The 22,595-nt window shown below is 37.7% G+C and overlaps 2 protein-coding genes across 2 annotated transcripts in view; both read left to right on the top strand.

Moving 5' to 3' along the window:
- The first annotated feature begins 1,817 nt into the window (after positions 1-1,817).
- Positions 1,818-2,807, top strand: gje1a (gap junction protein epsilon 1a). Its single transcript, XM_057353924.1, has 3 exons — positions 1,818-1,856; positions 2,018-2,200; positions 2,406-2,807. The coding sequence occupies exons 1-3, from the start codon at positions 1,818-1,820 to the stop codon at positions 2,805-2,807; spliced, it is 624 nt and encodes a 207-aa protein (XP_057209907.1).
- A 1,385-nt stretch (positions 2,808-4,192) lies between these two features.
- Positions 4,193-22,595, top strand: part of vta1 (vesicle (multivesicular body) trafficking 1) — a 29,488-nt gene continuing 11,085 nt past the window's right edge. The window contains exons 1-5 of the mRNA XM_057353432.1: positions 4,193-4,367; positions 11,701-11,795; positions 13,930-14,057; positions 17,027-17,102; positions 22,108-22,219. Coding sequence (XP_057209415.1) covers positions 4,277-4,367; positions 11,701-11,795; positions 13,930-14,057; positions 17,027-17,102; positions 22,108-22,219 — 502 coding nt within the window. The 5' untranslated portion in view covers positions 4,193-4,276. The remainder of the gene's footprint in view (positions 4,368-11,700; positions 11,796-13,929; positions 14,058-17,026; positions 17,103-22,107; positions 22,220-22,595) is intronic.

Below are 22,595 nucleotides of genomic sequence, written 5' to 3'. Positions count from 1 at the left end.
GTGTTTCAGACTACAAACGTCTCAATAAAAGGCAAAACATGCCTCACTATTTCCTCACTCTTTCTGTCTCCCTAGAAATTTATATTGACATGTTACACCTGACATTTTACTCTGCTACCCACATTATGACAGCACATTCTCGTGATTTGTCATCTTAACCAGCATTACTCTGCATTTTTCTATTTGTGTGGCTCTTAAATTGGCCAGAATACAGATGTTCTCTGTTGATGTAAATGTGGCCTCCGGTCATAGGACGTAAGTCGTAACTGGAATGGTAATTTCATATGTTGATTTAGTGACCTCTGCTGGCATTTATGACGCTGTTGATGCGACAAGGTTATACAATAGATTAAAATGATTTCTAATTTGTTATAATTATAAAGACATTTAATGATATGATTTGTTGCTAAAGGCAAATTAGTATGTAATCTACAAAAGGGCAGGATTGATATGTATAAGAAGCAGCACTTGTTAGTTTTACGCAGTATTAACATGTTTCTATTAAAATAAAAACAAAATACAGCAAAATATGAATTTCCTTAAACTTTATACAAGAGCAAAATATAGAAAAAATATGGAGTATGATTACTCGAAAAGGGAAGTTAAGTTTAATTAGAAACTTTTGAATTTACAAAAACTTTATGCACAAAACCATAAAAACATCTAAATAGACAATTAACTATACTCATCATTTACATCGGAACACGTCTGTTTTATACTATATAGCATTCGGTTTATACCATAACTTACAAATCCAATAATAGCCTAACTTACAAAAAAGTTTTAAGCATGGATATGATGAAGAATCACTTTGATTGACAGCTTTGCTTGCGTCTGCCGTGCACGTGCGCAATGACCGCACGACCAGAGGACCTCAACACTCCTATTTCGGTAGGCCTAAATAACATCTCTGTGGCCATAATGAGCTATTCTTTGCCCCGTTTCTTTGATGTCTTGACTGCCTGTTTGCTCTTTGTTTTATGACTGGGAGAAGCGTGCCTTTAGAAAGGGCGCAACATGCGCTTTTCCAGCAGGTCTGTCTTTCCCTCGGGACGCATGAGAGCAGGACTTCGGTTCTGATTTAAGAAGGGGGATGAACAACACTCCGCCTGGATTACGGTTGGTGTGTGGATTTTTAATACACAATTTTACGTTTGTGAAACATGTTTTACTCTGTTTACATTTAGCAGTTTAGAAAGTACCAAACCATTAGTCTAGACAAACTTTAAATTGGCCTGCTGGCTTTACAGAAAAGATAATATAGTATACAGATATACAATGAAGAGAAGACTTCTTAAGTGATACACCTAGATATACTTTAAATATAAATATCTGTAATATGGAAATTCTTGTAACAAACCCCCAAGATATAATTCCTTAACCATTGTTACCTTGAATTTATTGTCCTGTTTGCAAGTCAAAATTAAATTAATAGGAGATTACTCAAGTATTTGGAAAGTGCATTTGGGTGAACTGTTTTCATTATGTGATCTTCCTAGTGACACAATTGCATGTTTGCTCTGCTCTATTGTGAGTAACAAGAGGGTTTTTTTGCTGACGGAGTTGAATAGGGATTAGCCTTGGCTGACCACGGCGTGTCCTGTGGCCTTTTTTGTTTTCTGGTTGTTTGTTTTTTTCACTGAGTGAGTAAATTGATGAAGGCAGTGAGGATAAAAGAGAAAAATGCACGGACAGGGAGTTTCTAAAGCAAAAGGTCATTGAGAGGTTCGGAGTTGCCATCAGCTCCTGCCTGCGGCTAGAAGATTGGCAACGATGGTGACGAGTCTGTAGCATTATGTGGAATTTAAAGCCAAACTATGTCGTTAAACTACATCATTAACTTTTTTGAGGGATGTGTGAGTATGAAATCCAAAGTTTGACTTTATTTGCTAAATTAGATATACTGTATTTTGAGCTTATATTATTTATTGATAGTTGAAAATGTCTGAACCATTGGGTGTATCCTATTTTTTCATCCTGTTAAAACCTTAATGTTAAACTCCATCTGATATTTCAGCTCAGGCCTCCAACAGTGATAGGCCAGTTCCACACACTGTTTTTTGGCTCTGTCCGTACGTTTTTCCTTGGGGTCCTTGGATTTGCGGTCTATGGCAATGAAGCCCTCCACTTCAGCTGTGACCCAGACAGAAGGGAATTAAACCTTTACTGTTACAACCAATTCAGGCCTATAACACCTCAGGTAAAAGTGCAGAAATGTATTTGTTTTTGTACTATAGTGATGAATGACTAACAAGACATTGTAAAGTCATGTTTTATGGACTCTAATGACAAAACGGTGAAAAACAATAAAGTTGAATTTGAAGCAGTCGGCATTGGAGGATCACAAAAAAATGTATATATAGCCTGTGGAATCTGGAATATATTTAATGTAGTTTTTCTCGTAGGTATTCTGGGCATTGCAGCTAGTCACTGTCTTGGTACCTGGAGCTGTTTTCCATCTTTATGCTGCCTGTAAAAATATAGACCAGGAGCAGATCCTCCAACGACCCATCTCCACAGTTTTCTACATCATCTCTGTCCTTCTAAGAATTATTTTGGAAGTTTTAGCATTTTGGCTTCAGCGTCACCTCTTTGGTTTCCTGGTTGAGCCTATTTACATGTGCGATGCCAGTGCCTTAGCGAAGATATTCAACTTCACAAAGTGCATGGTTCCTGCACACTTTGAGAAAACCATCTTCCTTAGCGCGATGTACACTTTCACCATCATCACCATACTCCTCTGTATCGCTGAGGTTTTTGAGATCCTTTTTCGAAGACTAGGCTATTTAAACCAGCCAATGACTTAAGAATTCGAAGTATTTTGAGTGATGCTTCAGCAGCGTTTGTTTGATGTTTTCTGTAAGTCTCTGGAAGACAGATAGGACATAAACCCACATACCTCTGCATTTTCTGTTGGTAGACATATGACACATTAATTGTTGGTCTAGACTCTAGAGGGACCGCCTCTCTAGCAATAGAAACTTTAACGTATATATATATTTTTGATTGGAACTTATATCACAGCAACTGTTAGTTCCATATTCATGGCAATTATGTTGGACATACTCATTTGGCAATTACGCTTAAAGCAATATAAGTTTCATAATTAAATATGTAGTTTATATCTATGCATTACACAAATTGAAGGTAATATTTCAAATAATTTATTTAAACATTCTTGTTGATTTTTTTTAATGGAACGAGAAGGTACAGTACAAAGAACAATGCTTACTGAGATCATTTTTGATTGGTGCACAACTGCACGGTTATAATTTCTGCACTTCGTCATATTCATACATATTGATGGTATATTACTTATACTGTTAATTTCCACATTCTTTAGTGTGTGTGTGTGTACAGTTTTTACAGGGTTTGATGTATCTGTATCTGTAATTTTTATCATCCATCCATCCACCCAACTTTTCTTAATATTCTCAGCTTTGTGTTTCATCTCAGGTACAAAATGGCACACTGTGAACTATTATTTTGTGTCAGAGAATAACTGTTTACCTTTGTGAATAGTGAATTAAAGAAACATCTAAAAAGAAACAGTTTGGCCTACACATCCCTCCACGGTTGCTTTTCTGTTTTTTACTTTGTTTAGAGAGTTGAGTTATACAGGTTTTTGATAACCGTCTATGAAGTTTTTGATATCATTATGTGTCTTCATATATCTTCATATATGTCACATAATAGCGCTAATATATTACTGATCTAGGGAAATATTTTGTGTAAAGTAATTCATAAAACAGACAGATATCTGATCTGATGCAAAACATTATAATATTTGTGAGGTTTGGTCCAATTAATCAAAAAAGCTATTTAAAATTGTGATTTATTTTTGCACACAACACACCTTTGAGATCGGTATTTACACATATTGTAAGAATAAAAATCTTTTGGATAACAGCAATAGGTACATAATGTGCAATGTAATAATACAGTAGGATGAGCAAGAACAAAACAAAAACAGTAAAGGAAACAAAAACTGATCATGCTTTGTTAATATGACTATTATAAATAATAATACATAAATGTGTGCACTCTATATTTTAGAAATGTTTTTTTATCTTCATATAAAGAAATCTTTGATCCTTGTTTCTGAAATATATATATATTTTTGTCTGTCACTTACCGCTCCTCACCTATGGAGGTCACTAAAGGCGTGGCTGGCTGCGCGTTCTCGCGAAGACGCGGAAGTTGCTACTTCTCGTGGGGCTGTCATCTTTGTTGTTAGTCTTTTTTTCGGCTGTGTAAGTTAGTAACATTTTACGGGATGGCTGCCCCACCTCAGCTAAAAGCGATTCACCATCATTTAAGATCTGCGCAGGAGCACGAAACAAGAGACCCCGTAGTCGCCTATTACTGTAAGTGTGTAAATACACCGCTTTGTTGCGCTATCTAGTCAACTAACGTTAGCCGACCATTTTACTGAATAAAGCTGACATTTCCAAGTAACTGCAGTATAACACTAATAAAGATGGGTTGAATAGTTTAAACTGTAAAAGTACTTGTAGTTTACCTCAGTGTGTCACTTGCCGTCGTATTTTGCCTCGGTGTTTAGTTTCTTTGCTAAGCTTGCTAACAGTTGCTGTGATATGTAAGTTAACGTTACATACATTTATTATATAACGTTACCAATGGATCAGATGAGTATAATATTTACGAATATATAACTTATGTCATAAGTTCATGTTAAGTCAGTGTTTGTTATAAAGGTACAATTCCCCTGAAACGTAGTCCTGCTGAAACCAGTTTAGCAACAAATGTAGCAACACTGACTTGTTTTGAAAGATTTGGCTTAAACTTTAATAAAACTCGAGTATATCATAGAGGTCACCGTGGACAGTGTAATTGTGTTGAGATCTATGGGTGAAATGTCCAGTGGTTAGTTATACATAAGGGTTGCTTTCTTGTATGGCATGTGAAAGCTAGTTGGCTTGATGCTATTAGTGTTCAGATATGTGCTGAATCATTTCGGGCACATTGTTGTGTGCTGACATCACATTTAAAGGAGAATATACTATTTATTCATGCTTCCGACAGGGTGTCACCTAAAGTGCATTAACTTATATGATGACGCCATCAGGCTTATGAGTACGAATGGTAGACTTTGAAGGGATGAATCAATTTTTAACGTTAGGAGTGTCAACTAATACTTTAGTTAGTAGTACACAAATATTTTAGTTTTTTAATCCTTTTTACCTCAGTGTTTGCAAACATTTATTTTGCATTTAAAGGTTTCGCAAATGATGCAGGGCTGATTGATAATATATCAATATTATCAATATATACAAGTATTTAAGAATTGTTTACACTATACACTAGAACATTTCTTGGAACATGACATGATATTGGGGAAAATGCTATTTAAAGGGATAGCTCACCCAAAAACGAAAATTTTGTTGTCACTATTCACCCTCTTGTCATTTCAAACCTGTATGAGTTTCTTTCTTCCACAGTTTCTTTCTTCTTTCTTATATTTTTAACTCAATTGTCTGACCTTCTTTGACTGATAGAACATGCTCCACTTTATAGACGGCGGGAAATAACTTTCCCACAAGCCCAGCTAAGCTGTCTATACTGCTATGTCACAGAATCAGATGTTGTACAACAATTGCATAAATTTAACTTTGATGGTTGCAGTGGGTGGTCTGAGGTAGATTGGGGGACTTTACTAAACGGCATGACTTTCAATTTAGTTTCACATGGGCTCACTTTGTCAGTGGATTCATTGCCTTGATGCACTGCATTTTCAGCTTGTGTTGAATGAATTGTATTTTTTTTGTCTCTGACATTTAATTTTGTACAGAGAGCAGGTATAATCTGTGATTGGACAGTGGTTAAATGGAAATGTTACAAAGCAACATCCCAGCATCACATCATTATCCCACTTTGCCCATTGAACAGAAGTTGTTCTTTTTTTCTTTCCTGTTGTCATGGCAACAGTAGAGCACCTCTCAGGTAGACTGCAAACAGTTCATTGTAGACATTGAGTCTAACCTCCCTATAACTTTGCTCACACAGTTTGTGATGTTAAAATGGTGGGTTTTTATGTTCTTTCTTTTGGGAGTATAAATGTCAAAATTGTTTGTATGTATCACTCTTTTTTTTCTCTGGAACGCAAAAGAGGATATTTTGAGAAATGTCTCAGTGGATTTGTGTCCATACAAAGGAAGTCTGTGTGGGCCAGTGTTGTTTGGTTGCCAGCACTCTTCAAAACATAATCTTTTGTGTTCTCCAGAAGAAAGAAAGAAAGTCGTAGAGCTTTGGAATGACACAAGGGTGAGTAAGTGATGAATGAATATTTCTGGGGGGTGAGCTATCACTTAAAATCTAGAATGTCTGAGTAGCTGCTTTTTGGAGATTTATAATTAAACGTGCCACTGGAGGTCAGCATTTAACTGAGACCGGCCTTACTGGAATGGATTTGGTTGTGAACTTAATGGAACCTTTTACTGTTGAGATTCTACCTTTACATTAGATTAACTACGTTTTCTAGTTGTTCACACTTTTTAAACATTAACTTGGTAAGCTGAGAAAAACTTATTTCTTCATTTTCTTCATAGACTGCTTTTAGAACACTTTTCAATTCAGTGCACATACTAATTCAAATCACTGGTTACATCAATAGTGTTCCACTAGACTATATACTTTAATTATCAGCTTCATGTTTAGTGTCATTGTGTGTCGGTCTTCAGTATTGTCTCATATTGGAAATAGAGCGCTGTGGGTTCTGTCTCTCTGACAGAACTTCGGTTCTCTCATTGGCACTATGCTGTAAACCTATGGAAAGGCCCTCTTTGACATTGTTTTCCTTGCTTCTTGTTGGCCGTTATCCAGTCTTCAGACCGAGCAGCCGCTACATAATAACATCCTTGTAGTGGGGAAAGTGGAGTGCGCGGGCCGACATTCCTGAATATACAATTCTGTTCTTACTGCAGATGTCAGTGAAGTACCCGGGGCTTGTCCTCATCTGAAGAGTCAAACTCTCTTTCGTCCGTCAAACGTCAAGCTTGCGTTAATGCTTACTCGCTCAGAATAAGCATCTTGGATATTGTGGAACACTTGGTTGTTTGGCAAAGTGTTTGGATGCCATTTTTATGCCAGTCAGAGTGAGTAATCTAATCATCTAACCAATAGAAAGAATAAACAGAGGCCGGATTATATGATTATTTTCCATATACTTTAAAATGCAAATTATACTAACATCACCTGAGCGGAACTCTTTAAAGTCATTGAACTGGACTATGTGACAATGTTTAAAAAACAAACATGCACGCGCCACGCACTAGAACATTTTCACGTTCAATGGACGTGGCAACAATGCCGTTCTGACATTCGTAACAATGTCCTCATTTTCACTCACTTTCATTAAAGCAGAGAAAGAAATAGAATCGCCTGTGGCAAAAAATGGGTTATAGTTTTTATTTTCATGGTTTGTGACTGAATGGCCTCAGTGTTGCATTGTTTCAGATGAAGAAAATTGGATGTTGAGCAGTATGGGCGTAATACAGTTACAAAGAACGACTTTGTCACTGTATGCTGTGATCTACTATGATGGACATCAGACCTCCGCAAATTAGGCCTCATGGAAGAGGAAATGGACTGTTCTTAAAGAAACTAGGACTTGAAGAAATTGAAATGATAAAGGCTATGTTAAAAACGAGCCTTTCCTCTCAGCTATCTACAGAACCCCCATTTATTTTGTTCACTCAAGGTTATCTAGCTGATAACCATTTGTGCTATAACCTAACTGTAACCCGTCTTCTCCCAGATCCTGTAATAGAGATGCTTTCCTGAGGACATAGTGTAAAGAAGTCTTACATAATATCAACTCAATTTTAGTATATGAATAGAAGTATGGTGTTATCAGTTAATATTCTTGCCTGAATTTTCATCAGCATGATTCTGTCCAGCGGCATACAGTACAGACACCTTTATGAGGGATAACTCCGTGTTTGCCTTGGCCTGAGCACTCGCAGCTGGGTATATTTGCCTTTGCTTTTTTCCTCCAGGAAGTTGTAATTGTTTGTTCACTTGTTTTACTGGGTAATGAGTTTCAAATCAGGATTAAATGAGTGATTTCATGGTCTGCCTCTTACACAAAGTGCCATTCAGATTTCTCACACAGTTTGACAAATGTCACTTCAGCTTAGCATGTGCAATTGGTTTTGATTTTGTTTGGATATTTTACTACAAAGAAAATGTCTTTCCAGACCTCTGCTAGAGCCTGTTTTCAACAAAAGACAAATACATCATAAGATTGTCAAGGCATTTTTAATATACTTTGTTTGTATAACAGATGGGTTAGGATGGTACAGTTTGGCAGTTATGAACGTCAGGTTTTATAGTATTTCTCTGTAGAGCAGTTTGTCCGTTTAGGGCTACTGTAGAAATGTCATGGCGAATTCCATGCAAGGGGACCTGTGGTGTATGCAGATAGAAATAGCTCATTTTAAGGTATTAAAAACATAACGCTTCATTATGTAAGGTCTTTATACACCTCTGAAGACATAGTTATCAGGGCTCTCGACTAACTTTTTGCACTGGTTGCACTGATGCACCTAACTTTTTTTCTTAGGTGCACCAGCACAAAAGTTAGGTGCACCCAAATTTTCGACCGCATCTCATTTAACACCGCAGTTTTACCAGTTCACTTTTTTTTAAATCGCTGTCCATATGGGCAAAATTGACTTGTAAATATTGACCTGTAAATTATATTTCATTCATTCTGCTGTATATAGCACATACCTTGTACTACAATAGTCTATTCTTATTTTTTACTTGTACATATTTACATACATACATAGCTTTACACACTCTATATCTTTATCTTATGTTTATTGTGTTGTATTTCTTAATTTTTTATACCCATAGGCCCTTATTTAAATCATTGTGTACTGTATTCTATTGTGTTATGGTCTCTGTGTACTGTTGTTGCTGTTTCTGTGTTCTGGAGTGGATGCTCCTGTCACCAAAACAAATTCCTTGTATGTGCAAACATACTTGGCAATAAATCTCTTTCTGATTCTGATTCTAAATGATTAACTAACAATCTGGTCAACATAAAGTTCTTTATTTGAAGCACAATACTACAAGAAAGGTAACTTACTGAAGAAGTGTTGGTGCTTAAAGTGCTTCACTGAACTGAAATTTAAACTTAAAACATCTCAAGATAAATGGACCAGGGCTTGACATAACCTGGGAAGTTGATGGCTCTGTGTCAGAGCATTGCTTATGATTTTCGGACGGATCAGGCCTTAACTTAACATTATTCACAAATAAGTTGTCAATCGTTCTTTTCATCTTCTCTCATCGGCTACATCCACTCTGTTTAACTGATGGGCCTATAGGCTCCTCCCCTCTCTGTCTGACTGCAGCACACGCATTTTCACACGTACACACCAGAGGTTGCGCTAGACTTTTTTATTGTCCGTCATTTTGACTGACAGGCTCGTAAAAAATCCGTCATAATCTATTATTACCCATCACTATGGTGCAAGGTGGCGTTAGGTGGTAATTAGTATGTTCGTGATGTCATCACGCTGTACTTGCTGTGCTTAAGTCTATAAAAATACTGTACAAAACCGTTTGAATAAAACGAAAGTAAGGAAAATGGTGCGGGCACACTTAAAGAATGAGAGCTCTGCCATTATCACTACACTAAGGATACTAAGGAGCAAACATTACGGACAACAACTAATAAGCAGTGAAGCAAGTTTTATGTTGTTTATTATGTGCATGGTGTCTGGACTTTTGATCATTCCTTGTATGTTTTGCGATCGGATAACTCCCGGTGCTGCGGACGGGGAGCTCTGTCATCTCACGAAAACATTGTATAAAAAAACTTTGCATGCCGTAGTTTACACAGGACTGGCGGGAAATGTGCATTGATACTCCTTCATTCTTCATGTTATGTAGTTTACTTTGATAGGTGAACTGTCTTTCCTGCGTCCCAGCGCGACATCCGACAGGTTTTCCCAGATCGCATCACATACATATATATATATATATATATATAATATGTCTAGTCAGTAACAATGACAGGTGAAAACACGCACGTCCCTATCACGCTCTAATGAAGGGAAACGGGGAGTTACAAATTGCCCTCATTGTAATCCGTCAAAATGACAGACGAACGGCCTTCAGATTTTTCCGTCACTGGTAAAAAAAATCTGTCAATGACAGAGAATTTTCGGTTAACGCGACCTCTGGTACACACATGTACAGGAATATCTGGACCAATCAGAGTGGGGGTCCGCCCTTCACTATCTCTGATTGGTTTAGACCACGATATGGGCCTAATGTGTGTGTTGTTGAATCACAGGGAGACATTTAGAGTCGCAGACTTTTTTTCTCCCTCGAACGGCTGGTCGCACCGGTGCGACCTCAGATTTTTTTTAGTCGCACCATTGAGAAATACGGTCGCACATGCGACCAAATTGGTCACACTCTAGAGCCCTGATTATGTATATTATATTTCTGACAATAGATCCTCCAAAATATGACACATTGGTTTTTTAAGTACGTTGTAGTTTGTCTCTTTGTTAGCTGATACATTTTTCTTACATAAGCTTTATGTACTGTAACAACTAATGAACCTAAATTCTTACTGCAATATGACTTTAGGCCATGTTTGGCCATGGGGGAACTGTTCATCCCTTTTTATAACACAAATTCGATGAAAGCCAAGAAATATTTTGTAAGGCCACATCTTCTTAATTTCCTTAGGGACAGCGTAGATTCACCTAGGTGAGTTTTTAAATTGGTGAAAGTGTGGGTGGGACCACCTCATATTATCTTCATTAGTGGAGCATATCCCTAAGGCTCTGGTCTCACTGCTTCTCTCTTAACAATCCAAACTTAATGGCTTTGAGCTTGTGGAATAGCAATTGATTGTTGTCTTGTCGTCTTCCAGGCAGCCCGTAATGAAGACCTTGTTTGTGATCCTCTTTGAATTCTAATAAATGAACTCTCTGCTTCCTGTTTCATGCCTCACTTATGCTGTACGTTTGCAGACCACACATCCAGTTTGAACTGATTGATGGATATGTGTAATTTCATTCGTATTTAAATAGACTCTGGGGTTCATGTTCCTCATTTACGGTACTCTGAATTCATTTGAATATTGCAGTTTTGTGCTTACTTTTAGAGCACTAACATCTGTATCTCTACAGTTCTAGCTCTAGTATTCAAAGTGGGCATCCAGAATGGACAAATGCAGCAAAGGCTCATGGGGCCTCCCTCTCAGTTCCATGTACCACTGTTATTATATTGTTCTAAAAAGCTGGAAGAATTCTGTTGTACATTGCACATCTGGCAAATAAAACACCTTTTACCAGATGTCGGGGCTTGACCATGTTTTGTAACCCCAACCGATGACTGGACTCCGGCGGTCTAATGCAAAGACACATAAAAGTAAAACACATGTTGGCTGCTTTACCACTAGTCTCTGATGTCCAGTAGAAATGATCCATTTTAGGAAAGTACATAATACGGACAAAATTTGTCAATTAGTCCATTGGACAAATGTTCAGCCATTTTAGCATAAGCTGATTCATTAAGTTAGGTGTTTCCAAACTTTGCTGGTGTGTGTTACTTTGATAAAATGTGACAAAACGTCAGTGTTTGAAATTTTAATTAAAATGCCTGTCTCTAGATTTGACTCTAATGGGTTTTCACTTTAATGTATTGCAGGTCGACTTTACGCCATGCAGACGGGAATGAAAATAGATAGCAAAACACCAGAGTGCCGAAAGTTTCTTGTGAAACTAATGGATCAATTGGAAATGGTAAGTTGAGAACACCCTAATTTTTTATGTGCTTTTATGTAAATCCTTAGCTTGATCTTCATAGAAACAATATTGGTTTGTTTACTGCCTTGCGCCTAACTGCAATACGATTAGATTCAAAGTTTGCATTCTTTTATGTGTCTGGCATTTATTTTCAAATAAGTGATGAGTGACCTTTTGCACTAAGGGCACTGTATTCTCATCACAGTTCAAAAGGCTGCGTTTATAGGTCTCCTCACACAGGGAGCAGGAAGCTAAAAGAAGCTTTTCTTTTATGCCGAGCCACTGTTATAGACATTTCGGAACCAATTAGACGAGAGTGGAGACCTCGCAGTCTCCAGAGCAGGCTTTTACTATCGCCTTAGCGCAGTTCATTAAATGTCACAGAGACAGGAAACAACAGCCTGTGGAGAGGCAGATCCTGGTGGGCACATCCGGTCAAAAGGTCTAAAACAAAGTTCTGCTGTAACCTGCATGAGGAGGTGATGCTCTGCTCTTTATCAAGATGTGACTTGTCCAGCTATCATTAAGAGGACAACGCACAAACAATGATAGACATATGTGTATTTTAATTCTCTTAACCTTTAAACGATTCCATTCACTTCTAAAGCTTATAGAATAGATGTTATCTCACTACTGCGATCACTGGTCATCCACATGCATATACATAGCCCAGCCATAGCATAGCGTGCATTATCAAAGATGCCATCTGACAGAATCGCTGATGCATTGCTGATGCCTGTAAGATATTTAGGACCTTAAATATCTGGACCTGAAGGGAGTTTTGATCTTGCACAGGAGTCTCACACAGAGAATCAAAATACTTGCCGGAAGTAAATCTTGCATGATAAGGTTCACTTCACCTATACCACGCACTCGTACCAAATATCAGCAAGTACCTTTGCCAAATAGAACATAGAACCGTCTCAGTTTTTCCTTCAAAGAACAAGCTACCTTCAGTAACACTGGCCTACAGTATTAAAATGACTCCAGTGTTTTTTATCCAAAGGGATTTTGAGCAAACCCCAAAGAGTCCATGTGCAGAGGCAAGATCTAGTTTCACGAGCGTCGATTTTGTGTGGCGACTGACAGAGTTCAATCTCACTTTCTCTCTTGTGTTTGCACACTTCCTTCCGAATTATGTTTTTATACAGTATTCTTCTGCGAAACAGAACAAATGACACACTGTGCTGTGCAGGGCTTTTCCGTGAAGTAGGTTAACATTCTATTAAAACGTGAACAGTGAGTCCATTCAGGCACCCAGGTTTCACCTGCTGTAATGTAACCAGTCGTATTTGCTTTCGTGATTTTACAAGGAAACCTGACGCTCTCTAGCAGACTGTAACATCGCAGAAAGGAAGGCAAAGCTCGGACTGGCTAAAGCTTTAACGTTTGGGCGCCAGCCATTTCAAACCTTTAAATAAAAAACAGGTTCAGGTCTATGTGTTTCACAGTTTTCCTAGATAGAGGTTTGAGCTGAATGTGCTAAAATCTCCCATTCCATTTGATGCAGGACCACCTCAGACATTGCTTTTGGTTTTATTTCTGTAATCTGAAATGTATTTAAAATAAAGATACAGCACATTTATTGTCAATGTACCAACATGGAGAAAGACAAAGTCCAAAGGCGAGTCTTGTTATAAACTGCATGCCAGGAAAACAAATAGACGTATTTCATGTTCTAGTGAGCTCAGTATTATTAGAGGCGTGGAGAACATTAGCCTATTTTAGTGCCTACTGTCAGAGTGTGGTTGTGTTGCATTTGACCAGTTTTCTGTGAATTATAAAGTTACAAATGTATTCATCTGGTGTCGTCGAAAGGATCATAATAAAAGCTGGGTGAATGAGTCCACTAATTGTGCGTGGGCAGGTCTCCAGAGGGACTCACTTTTACAGCAAGATATTAATTACACGAGAGTTCTGGAGTGGAATCCAAGTGCCTGATGCATCTCAGGAATTAATGAGTCATGACATGGAAACTACAGCTTTGCAGAACAATCATCTAAAATTGTGCAGTTTTTGTCACGCTGAGCTGCAACTACATTATTGCCAAAGTACCATAGACATAATTTCAATTTGTGTCAGAACTACACACGAAAGAAACTAATACGTGCTTCTGATTTCTGCCTTTCAGATGAAGAACGAGCTCAGCGACCACGAGTCCATCTCGCAAGAAGTAGTTGGCAATGCCCACATCGAGAATTACGCCCTGAAAATGTTCCTCTATGCAGATAATGAAGACAGATCGGGACGTTTCCACAAGTAAGTCAGCGTCTGGGTGGATTCTGGAATGCGTTTCCATCTCCCGGACTGTAGTAGATTTGTTTTGTTATTGTTTGGACGTTTGATTGCGCAGGATCTGATTACTGTTTCCTCTCGCTGAACCGTGACACTGAATAATCCCACTGTCACAATTGCACATACAGCGAGTGAGTCGCAGGCTAAAATTAGCAACAAGGCTGATTCTGTACAGGGCGGTTGTCTGGGAGTGAGACGGCATGGATTAGCCAGGTGTAGCGTTACAGGTCACGGCAGTATAATGAAGCTGTTGTGGACGGTTACGTCATAGACAGCGTACGACTGGTGAAGGGTCCAGAATCTGAATACCTGGCAATGACTCAGACCTCGGGTTTTGAGGACCGGCAAGGTATTACCTTGGTTGTGGTGAGATGCATGGAACCTGTGTGTCTGAGTGCACGTTTACAAAACGTTTGCTTAAAAGCAATAAAATCGTAGAAGGGTCAATATAATTCAGGATGTTGTCATAGACGTCGGGATTTTATATGCTGTACAAGGACATGGGAAATTCCAGTTTGTGGATTCTTACCAGTTGCTATTGGTATAAGAGAAAACAACAGCAGTGTTTTAAAAGACAAGCAAGTCCTGAAAAGCACAAACTTTGACATTACATACCACATTTATCCTTGTGCTCTTTGTCCTCTTCCTGCCCGTGAGGTTTAGAGTAGAGACCAGTCTCGCCCTAGGAAGCTGTCAGACCTGCATACACTCTGTCCAGAGGTCACTCCTCAAAAAGGATTCATGTGCTTAGGTTTGTTTAAACAATGCGAAAGGTGAAAACATTGTTTAGGGTTTTCCTCATGCAATGCCAATATTGTCAGCAAGGAAAAGGTTTTATTTTGAAGTCAATGTTCTGACCTGAGTAAGGTGCGTGACGATGGGAAACTCATGAAAAGAATGATGTACTCCAAGAGTCTACAAATTTAGCCACTGTAAATTATCTGTATTTATCTGCAGTAAAAAGGGAAAGTCACTTTTTAGTATATGAGTTTTATAGTATAGAGTGATTAAAGCACTGGAAGCGGTCTATGTTGTGCATCATTCATACACAATAACTCTTTTTTTTTAACTGTTGGATGGATGCAATGCACTATGTGTTAAACACGTAACATATCTCTTCTCTTTGTGTTATAACTGTTTTGAACTTGGGGAGCAAAGATCCCCGCGACATCAGAATGATCATTATCAGGACGCATCATTATAAGTCCGGGATGCTCGTGAGTGAAGCGGGTGCATTAAGCGCATCACTCTATGTCCACAATGCGCATGAGCGAGTCTGGTCCAGTTGTGTGCAATAAACAGAGATAGTAGTATTTTACTCAAGTACATTTTTTAAGTAGGCCTGTACTTTATGAGACTACATTGTACAGCAAATATCATACTTCAGTACAATTTATAAATACATTTGTATATGTTTTTTACCTTTAATACAGTACTTAATTACATGTAAAAAATCCTACCTTTCTACTTTTAAAAGTAAAAATACTTAAGTAAAGGAAAGTGTTAGATTTTAATGTACTCAAGGATTAAAAGGTTAAAAACAACATTTATTTATTAAATGTAGTGGAGTAAAAAGTATGATGTGCTTTATAATGTAGGGAAGTATTTTTTGTCCAAAGTAAAAACACTCCATTAAAGTACAGATATTTTAAAATGTACTTCAAAGTAAAAATGCTTAAGTACTACCTCTGGCAATAAAAGATAAAAATATATGCAAATCTACGTTGATCAAGAAAAACAGTGCTAGTATCGGATCAGGATCAGTATCGGCCGTTACACAGAATTTAGGTATCGGATCGGCAAAGGAAAAAGTGGTATCGGCACATTTTGACCGTCGTTATGTGAGCAGTTTGCTGATCAGTCAACAGATTGGGAAGCTGATTATTTTACACTTATATGAAACACAATTCTAGGATCCTTTTTCAGACTATTTTGAAAAAAACATTGGTTTGTATAAGTGTAGTAGATATTTCCAGCCTTGAATTTAAAGTGAGTATTGAGTGAAGTGTGACTGTGATTAATCTCTTCCAGGATGGTAACACGTGGCGGCTGTTTGAGAATTGCTCTATACCTGACTTTCTGGGTAATTGTATAGCGCCCATAGGAAATTAAAAACACCTAAACAAACCTTTGTTGTAATTGACATTTAAGTAAGAAGGCCGGTATGGAGTCAGTGCAAAAAGCAGTGTGTTAATGACATCATCAGCATTGCAATGGTGTGTTTATAGGTTCCATGTGTGGATCGAAAAGTAAATCAAAAAGAAAGGATTGCGAGTTGGAACTGCGAATGAGAAGTAGACTACATGATTAAATGCCCTAAACCAAAAATAAGGAAAACTAAAACCAGTAAACTGGAAACCCAAAATTTTTGTATTTGTGATACATAAATTATATTGAAATAAGTTTGTATAACATTTAACTTTATTTTTTTTGTTTATTTTATATAATGACATTTCTTGGAACGTGATTCTTTTTGAGTCTCTTTTTGAGTCTTAAGGGTTTCCTGTTTCTAAAGCCAATAACATAGCAGTTTGATTTATTGTGAAATGCATAATTCATTTTCAAAACAGATCCAGTGCAGTTATTTATGCCTGATCATATCTTATTTAGATTCATGTAGTTCTTGGGATGTGTTATTGACCAAAATACTATTTTGCTGTCTTGATGTTGGTAATGTTTTGATATTTATGTCGGAAGTACTTTTTCAGCAACTATCTGTGACAGAACAGATGAATCTAAAGATTACTTTTTAACAAAAGCAGGTCTTGTAAAAAAGGAAGGGTCATTTCAAATTACATGATCATTTTAACAGTCTATTAATAAATTCATTGTAAAAAAAACAGTATATCCATTCATGTGTAATATATTCACTTTATATTACATATGCGTGTATGTGTTATGTGTTAACAGTTAAATGTGTCTTTTGATTGCAGAAACATGATCAAGTCCTTCTACACTGCAAGCCTTCTGTTTGATGTGTTGAGTGTCTTTGGTGAATTAACAGATGAGGTGAGGAAGCTTTTCATTCTGCACATTATCTGCTGCATAGGTATTTTTTATGATGAAGTGATATAGCTCACAAAATTAAATAAATACAAATAACTGCATATTTGTCCAGAGCCATGGTGGCTTTTATCGGTGGGAGAGAAATATAATAAAATAAATAAAAACTTGGGCAGTAAAGCTTCAAAAAGCACCATAAACATATCACAAAAATGGCTCATACAGGACTGCTGTAGTTGCACTATATTTTTTCTGAAGTCATACAATAGATTTGTGTTAGGAAAAATACCAAAATACAAGGTTTTTTACTTTAAGATCTGCCCTAGCACTCTTTCATAAGTTTGTTATTAAAGTGGAGATGTCCGTGAATTAATTGTTTTTTTGAGTTGTTATACATTGGTTGGTTCAGTTCACAGTCTGAATGATTCGTTCACAAATCTGTTCTGGTCTTAACCCAGTTACTGCAGGTAATGACTCACCGGAAACAAAACAGGGTCAGTGGAGAGAAATTAGTAAATAGTAGGGATGCACCGATAGGATTTTTTGGCCGATACCGATTTTAACAATAAAATTGTCCGATTCCGATACCGATAATTGTCAATTGCATACAGTACTATACAATACTAGCTAGTTTTTTCTGCATTAAATTAATTTTACTAAACATGAATTGGATCCATTTAACATTTTAAAGAGTACATAACTAGGGATTTTTAAGGTCCTACTTTGGTTTATGGAGTGTCCAACAACAAGTTTATGTACATGGAAGGTGTAAAAACACTATTATTTTGTAATAATAGGCAGTTATTCTTACCTTACTTCTTGACTGACTCTCAAATGATTCGTTCCGCGATTCATCTGTCTAATCCCCTCCTTTCCGCTAGCTTAGTCTGATGTGATTGGTCAGATGGTCTAGTCTGGTGTGATTGGTTTACCACGAATGAGGCTCACGAGCTACAGTGTTTGGGGGAGAAGGGTGAAGTTTTCGCATGCAGTCCTAGCAAAACGTAGGTGGGGACTATATGTAGCGCTGTAAATCTGTGGCGGTTCGCGAATCGGACAAGGGACGACTCGTTTGCGTGATTCAGAGTCGACTCCCTTTTTTCCAAGCCAATAACTTTGTTATTAATTCACCTTCAGATTTACAACTTGGCAGACTGCTTACTTTCAAACACGGCATGTTACACACTGCATGAAATGTAATTTTCATGATCTCATGTTATGTACTCTTTAAGAGAGGCACAAGTTAAGATAAAAATACAATAAGACAGCATGACAATCTTCAAAGATGATTTTTGCTATCCATTATTTCTAATATTATCAACATTAACTCATATTTGACTTAAAATGGAACATTTCTTTAATAAACTTAAATAAGTCTGTGCTTTTGCTATTTAATTATTTGGCTCAGAGAAAAACATTGGATTATTCAGACATGCAACTCATTGACTCCATGCAGTTAATTAATAAACTTGGACCCTATGAAATCCGTTTTATTTTTTCCCGAATTCGTTTTATTTTTCCCAAATTCCATTTTTTCCAATTTTATTTTCCAGGATTCTGTTTTCTTTTTTACTACTTAAAAGTAATATACTTTTGCCCATATGAAAATATACTTAACTATACTACAGCATTTATTCAAACTATAATACAAAATCTAGATACTGCAGGGTTTTTGAACCTTATGGAAAAAATCCATAAAATTAGAGCATAATGTACAACTATGTTAATATAAACCAGTATCTTACATCTTATGTTTTTTTCTTTTGCTGTTTTAAGTCTACTTGCATTTAATTACTTGTTTTGTACATTTTAGTAGCAGTTTTGTCATGTGGATAACTGGACTTTTATTTTGACGACAGACTTTTACTTTGACGGTTTGCCACAAAGTTTGACAGCTGCTTCTCTCAAATGAAATGGTAAAATGTGCCTGAGGTAGGGATGGGCGATACTGCAAAATTTGGTAACGTTCCAATACCAAGTAAATATAGGGCCAGTATCACCGATATCCATACCGATATCGATACCTTTTACTTTTAAAAGTATACATTTGAACATTCAAGTACTTTCCTGCTGAATGATAATTTATGGGGTCTGTTAAAGAACGTAAAACAAATACAAATATAAAAACAAATATACATTTGAAATAAAGTGCACAAAATTATTACTAAATGTTATTGTTATTCTTCTTTTCAGATTTTTGGTTATTTAATAGCAGTAATGAAATTACGTGCCAGTTAACTTACGTTGCCCGTTGGTTATGTCATTACAGAAATAGTAGTCTACAAATATAGTGTGTAACTGGTCTGTTTTAGGTTATTTTGTAAGGAGATAGGGCAACACTGAATTGATAAAATAACTCCACACGCTGCTCATCTTTCTTTCTGAAATCTTTCAGTGAAAGCGCTAGTCTAGCAGCCCAAAGTGCCTGCATGCGTTTGGTGCCGCTGCACGGAGTCACGTGATGACAGGACAACTTAACAGCAGCAGAGAGCAGAGGAGTAACGTGTGAAAGGAGCAGCGTATTCAGAGCCAATGTCTGCTCTTTGATGAAACAAAAGCAATACTTTAGCGTAGATTACAAAGCTTTAACTAAAACTTTTCCGTATCGCGGAAATCATAGGGCCCAAATAAACCATTGGTATCTGCCTTTTTCATGCTATTGCCTATGGTGTTAAATTAATCCAATATCTGCCGATTAATATCGACAGAGTTAAAGTACGACTATAGACCTCTTAAATATAGCACATGGGCAACTTTTAGGATGAGCCCCAGTTCTCATTTACTTTTTTATATGATCAGACCGGCCAATACAGTGAGGGAAATAATTATTTGATCCCCTGCTGATTTTGTAAGTTTGCCTGCTTACAAAGAAGTGAAGGGTCTATCATTTTTATGGTAGGTTTATTTTAAGTATTTGATCCTCGAGAAAAAATAACTTTGTACTTTGTGGAGAAACCCTTGTTGGCAAGCACAGAGGTAAGACATTTCTGATAGTTGGTCACCAGGTTTGCACATGTGTCAGGATACATTTTAGTCCACTCCTCTGTAAATCTTTAAGGTTTCTTGGCTGTCGCTCAGCAAATTGAAGTTTTAGCCTCCTTCACAGATTTTCTATAGGACTAGGGTCTAGAGACTGCCTAGGACATTTAATGTGCTTCTCCTTAAGCCACTCTTTGGTTGTCTTGGCAATATGTTTTGGGTCTTTGTCAAATTAAAGGCAAATCCACGATCCATCTTCAGTAATCTAGTTAAGGGGAGGAGGTTCTCGTCCAAGATTTTATGGTACACTGGCCCGTCCCTCAGCCTCTCAATGCGGTGAAGTCATCCTGTACCTGTAGCAGAGAAAAAGCCCTAAAGCATAATGTTTCCAACACTGTTCTTCTCTGTAGGGATGGTGTTCTTGGGGTCAGAGTCAGCATTTCTCTCCATCCAAAAGGAGGAGTCAATTTTGGTCTCACAGCACTTTCGCCAAAGCCTTTTCTGAATAATTTTGATGTTTATTGATCATCTTTACCCCATTGGGGAAATCTTGCAGGGAGCTCCAGACCAAGGGCAATTGATAGTTATTTAGTATTTCTTCTATTTCCAAATAATCACACCAACAGTTGTCTCCTTCTCACCAAGCTTCTGTCTGTTGCCTATTCAAGGTTTGTGCAGGTCTACAATCTTGTCCCTGACATCCTTTGAAATCTATTTGGTCTTGACCATGGTGGTAGAGAGGTTGAAATGGAAGATACAGATTCTGTTGGCAGGCATCTTTTATATACATAACAAGCTGATTTAGGAGTACTTTCTTAAAGTGACAGGACTAATCTGCGGTCCATATAGGCACATAACCAATCTGTGGAGCCAGAATTCTTGCTAGTTGGTAGGGGATCAAATACTTATTTATATATGACTGAAATGCAAATCAATTTATAACCTTTATATAACACCTTTTTCCCTGATTTTTTTTATATTCTGTCTATCAGTTAAAATACCATAAAAATTATAGACCCTTCATTTCTTTGTAAGCAGGCAAACTTCAGCAGGGGATCGAATAAATATTTCCCTCACTGTATATTCTAGCACAAGTTCACATTGTGTTCCACAGAAGAAAGTCATATGGCTTTGAAAGGACAGGATGACAGATGACAGTCATTTTTGGGTGAACTTTCCTTGTAAATACGGGTCTGTGTTGTGTTCTTTGACACAATCACCCTGTTTCTGATGGCACGGAGACACAAGCTCACCTAATTTAGTGGAACGTGAAAACGTCTAATGGAATGGAATACGTCAATAGCCACGTTCCCGAGGTCAAATCTGAGAACCGCTGCGAAAACATGGAAATTGCTGGGAAACTGTAAAGCAGAACCCAAGGATTGACAACGCCTCACCACTCTCAATGTACACTGAGGTTTTAAGTGGCGATTCTTGGCAAACTCGTGCCTGGAAAGTGTTGCTAATCCACCAGTTGAATCTTTTTTGGATACCAGTGTGCCATCTCTACTGGTCGCCATGGTCGCAGATGTCTCTTTTATACAGAGGGGAAGTGACCTGTGTCCGATGATGGACAATGTTTCATTGAGTGTTCTTCGCTCCCTAAGGGCCAGACATTTTCCTACAGTGGACAGCTCATTGGATTTACTGTTTCAACAGTCTCTGTGTAACACTAACCCATACAATGAGCCCTCAGAAGCCCCCTCCATTACTGTTCTGTTTCTCTCTGACAATGCCACAAGGAGTTGAGATATATTGGATTACTTGTAAGAAGGAAACTTTTTTTGTGCTAGACTTGAGAGTACGCAGGAGTGATGCATGTGCAAGTAGAGGTTGAAATGTAAAATGAGTTGAGTGTGCACTTGAGTTCGTGTTTGCGAAAATACTCTATATGAGTGAATCGTTCATCAGTTTGGTTAAATATATCCGAAATCCAAACAAACAGTATAATCTGTCCCTTTTGTTTCACTAATTGAACAGTTCTTATCTTAATGACTCACCAATTGACTCCTGCCCTTTTTTCCCTATCCAGAACATCCAGCACAGGAAGTATGCGAAGTGGAAGGCAGCATACATCCACAACTGTCTGAAGAATGGCGAGACTCCACAGGCTGGTCCTATTGGAATGGAGGGGGAAGCATATGGTAAACGCTGATATTATATCTGCTCCCCGGGAACGATCCTGCGACTCCTATTAACAAAATACACACTAGTCGGGGAACCACTGAGTGGCTTCCTCAGCGCAGCTATGTAAATGTTAGCACACATTGTGTGCCTTATCAAAGTTGGGAACGCAGGAGATGACCCGCCCCCAGGGCTGCTATTTGTGTAGTGATTTGCTGTGTTCACAGGGGTTGCCACCTCCTCTAATGGTGTGAAAATGATCCACAGTTAGATGACCTAACTATAATAGTTCCACCGATGACAAATCAGTCATCAGTATTGTGAAAACTGAAGAAAAAAACATTTAACTAGGCAAGCACATAAGACATTACGTTTCTGCAAGAAGAAACTAGAAGG

This window comes from Triplophysa rosa, linkage group LG15 (genome assembly GCF_024868665.1).
Source record: "Triplophysa rosa linkage group LG15, Trosa_1v2, whole genome shotgun sequence".
NCBI lineage: Eukaryota > Metazoa > Chordata > Actinopteri > Cypriniformes > Nemacheilidae > Triplophysa > Triplophysa rosa.
Note: the sequence above shows the minus strand (reverse complement) of the source record. Positions and strands in the feature narration are given on the sequence as shown.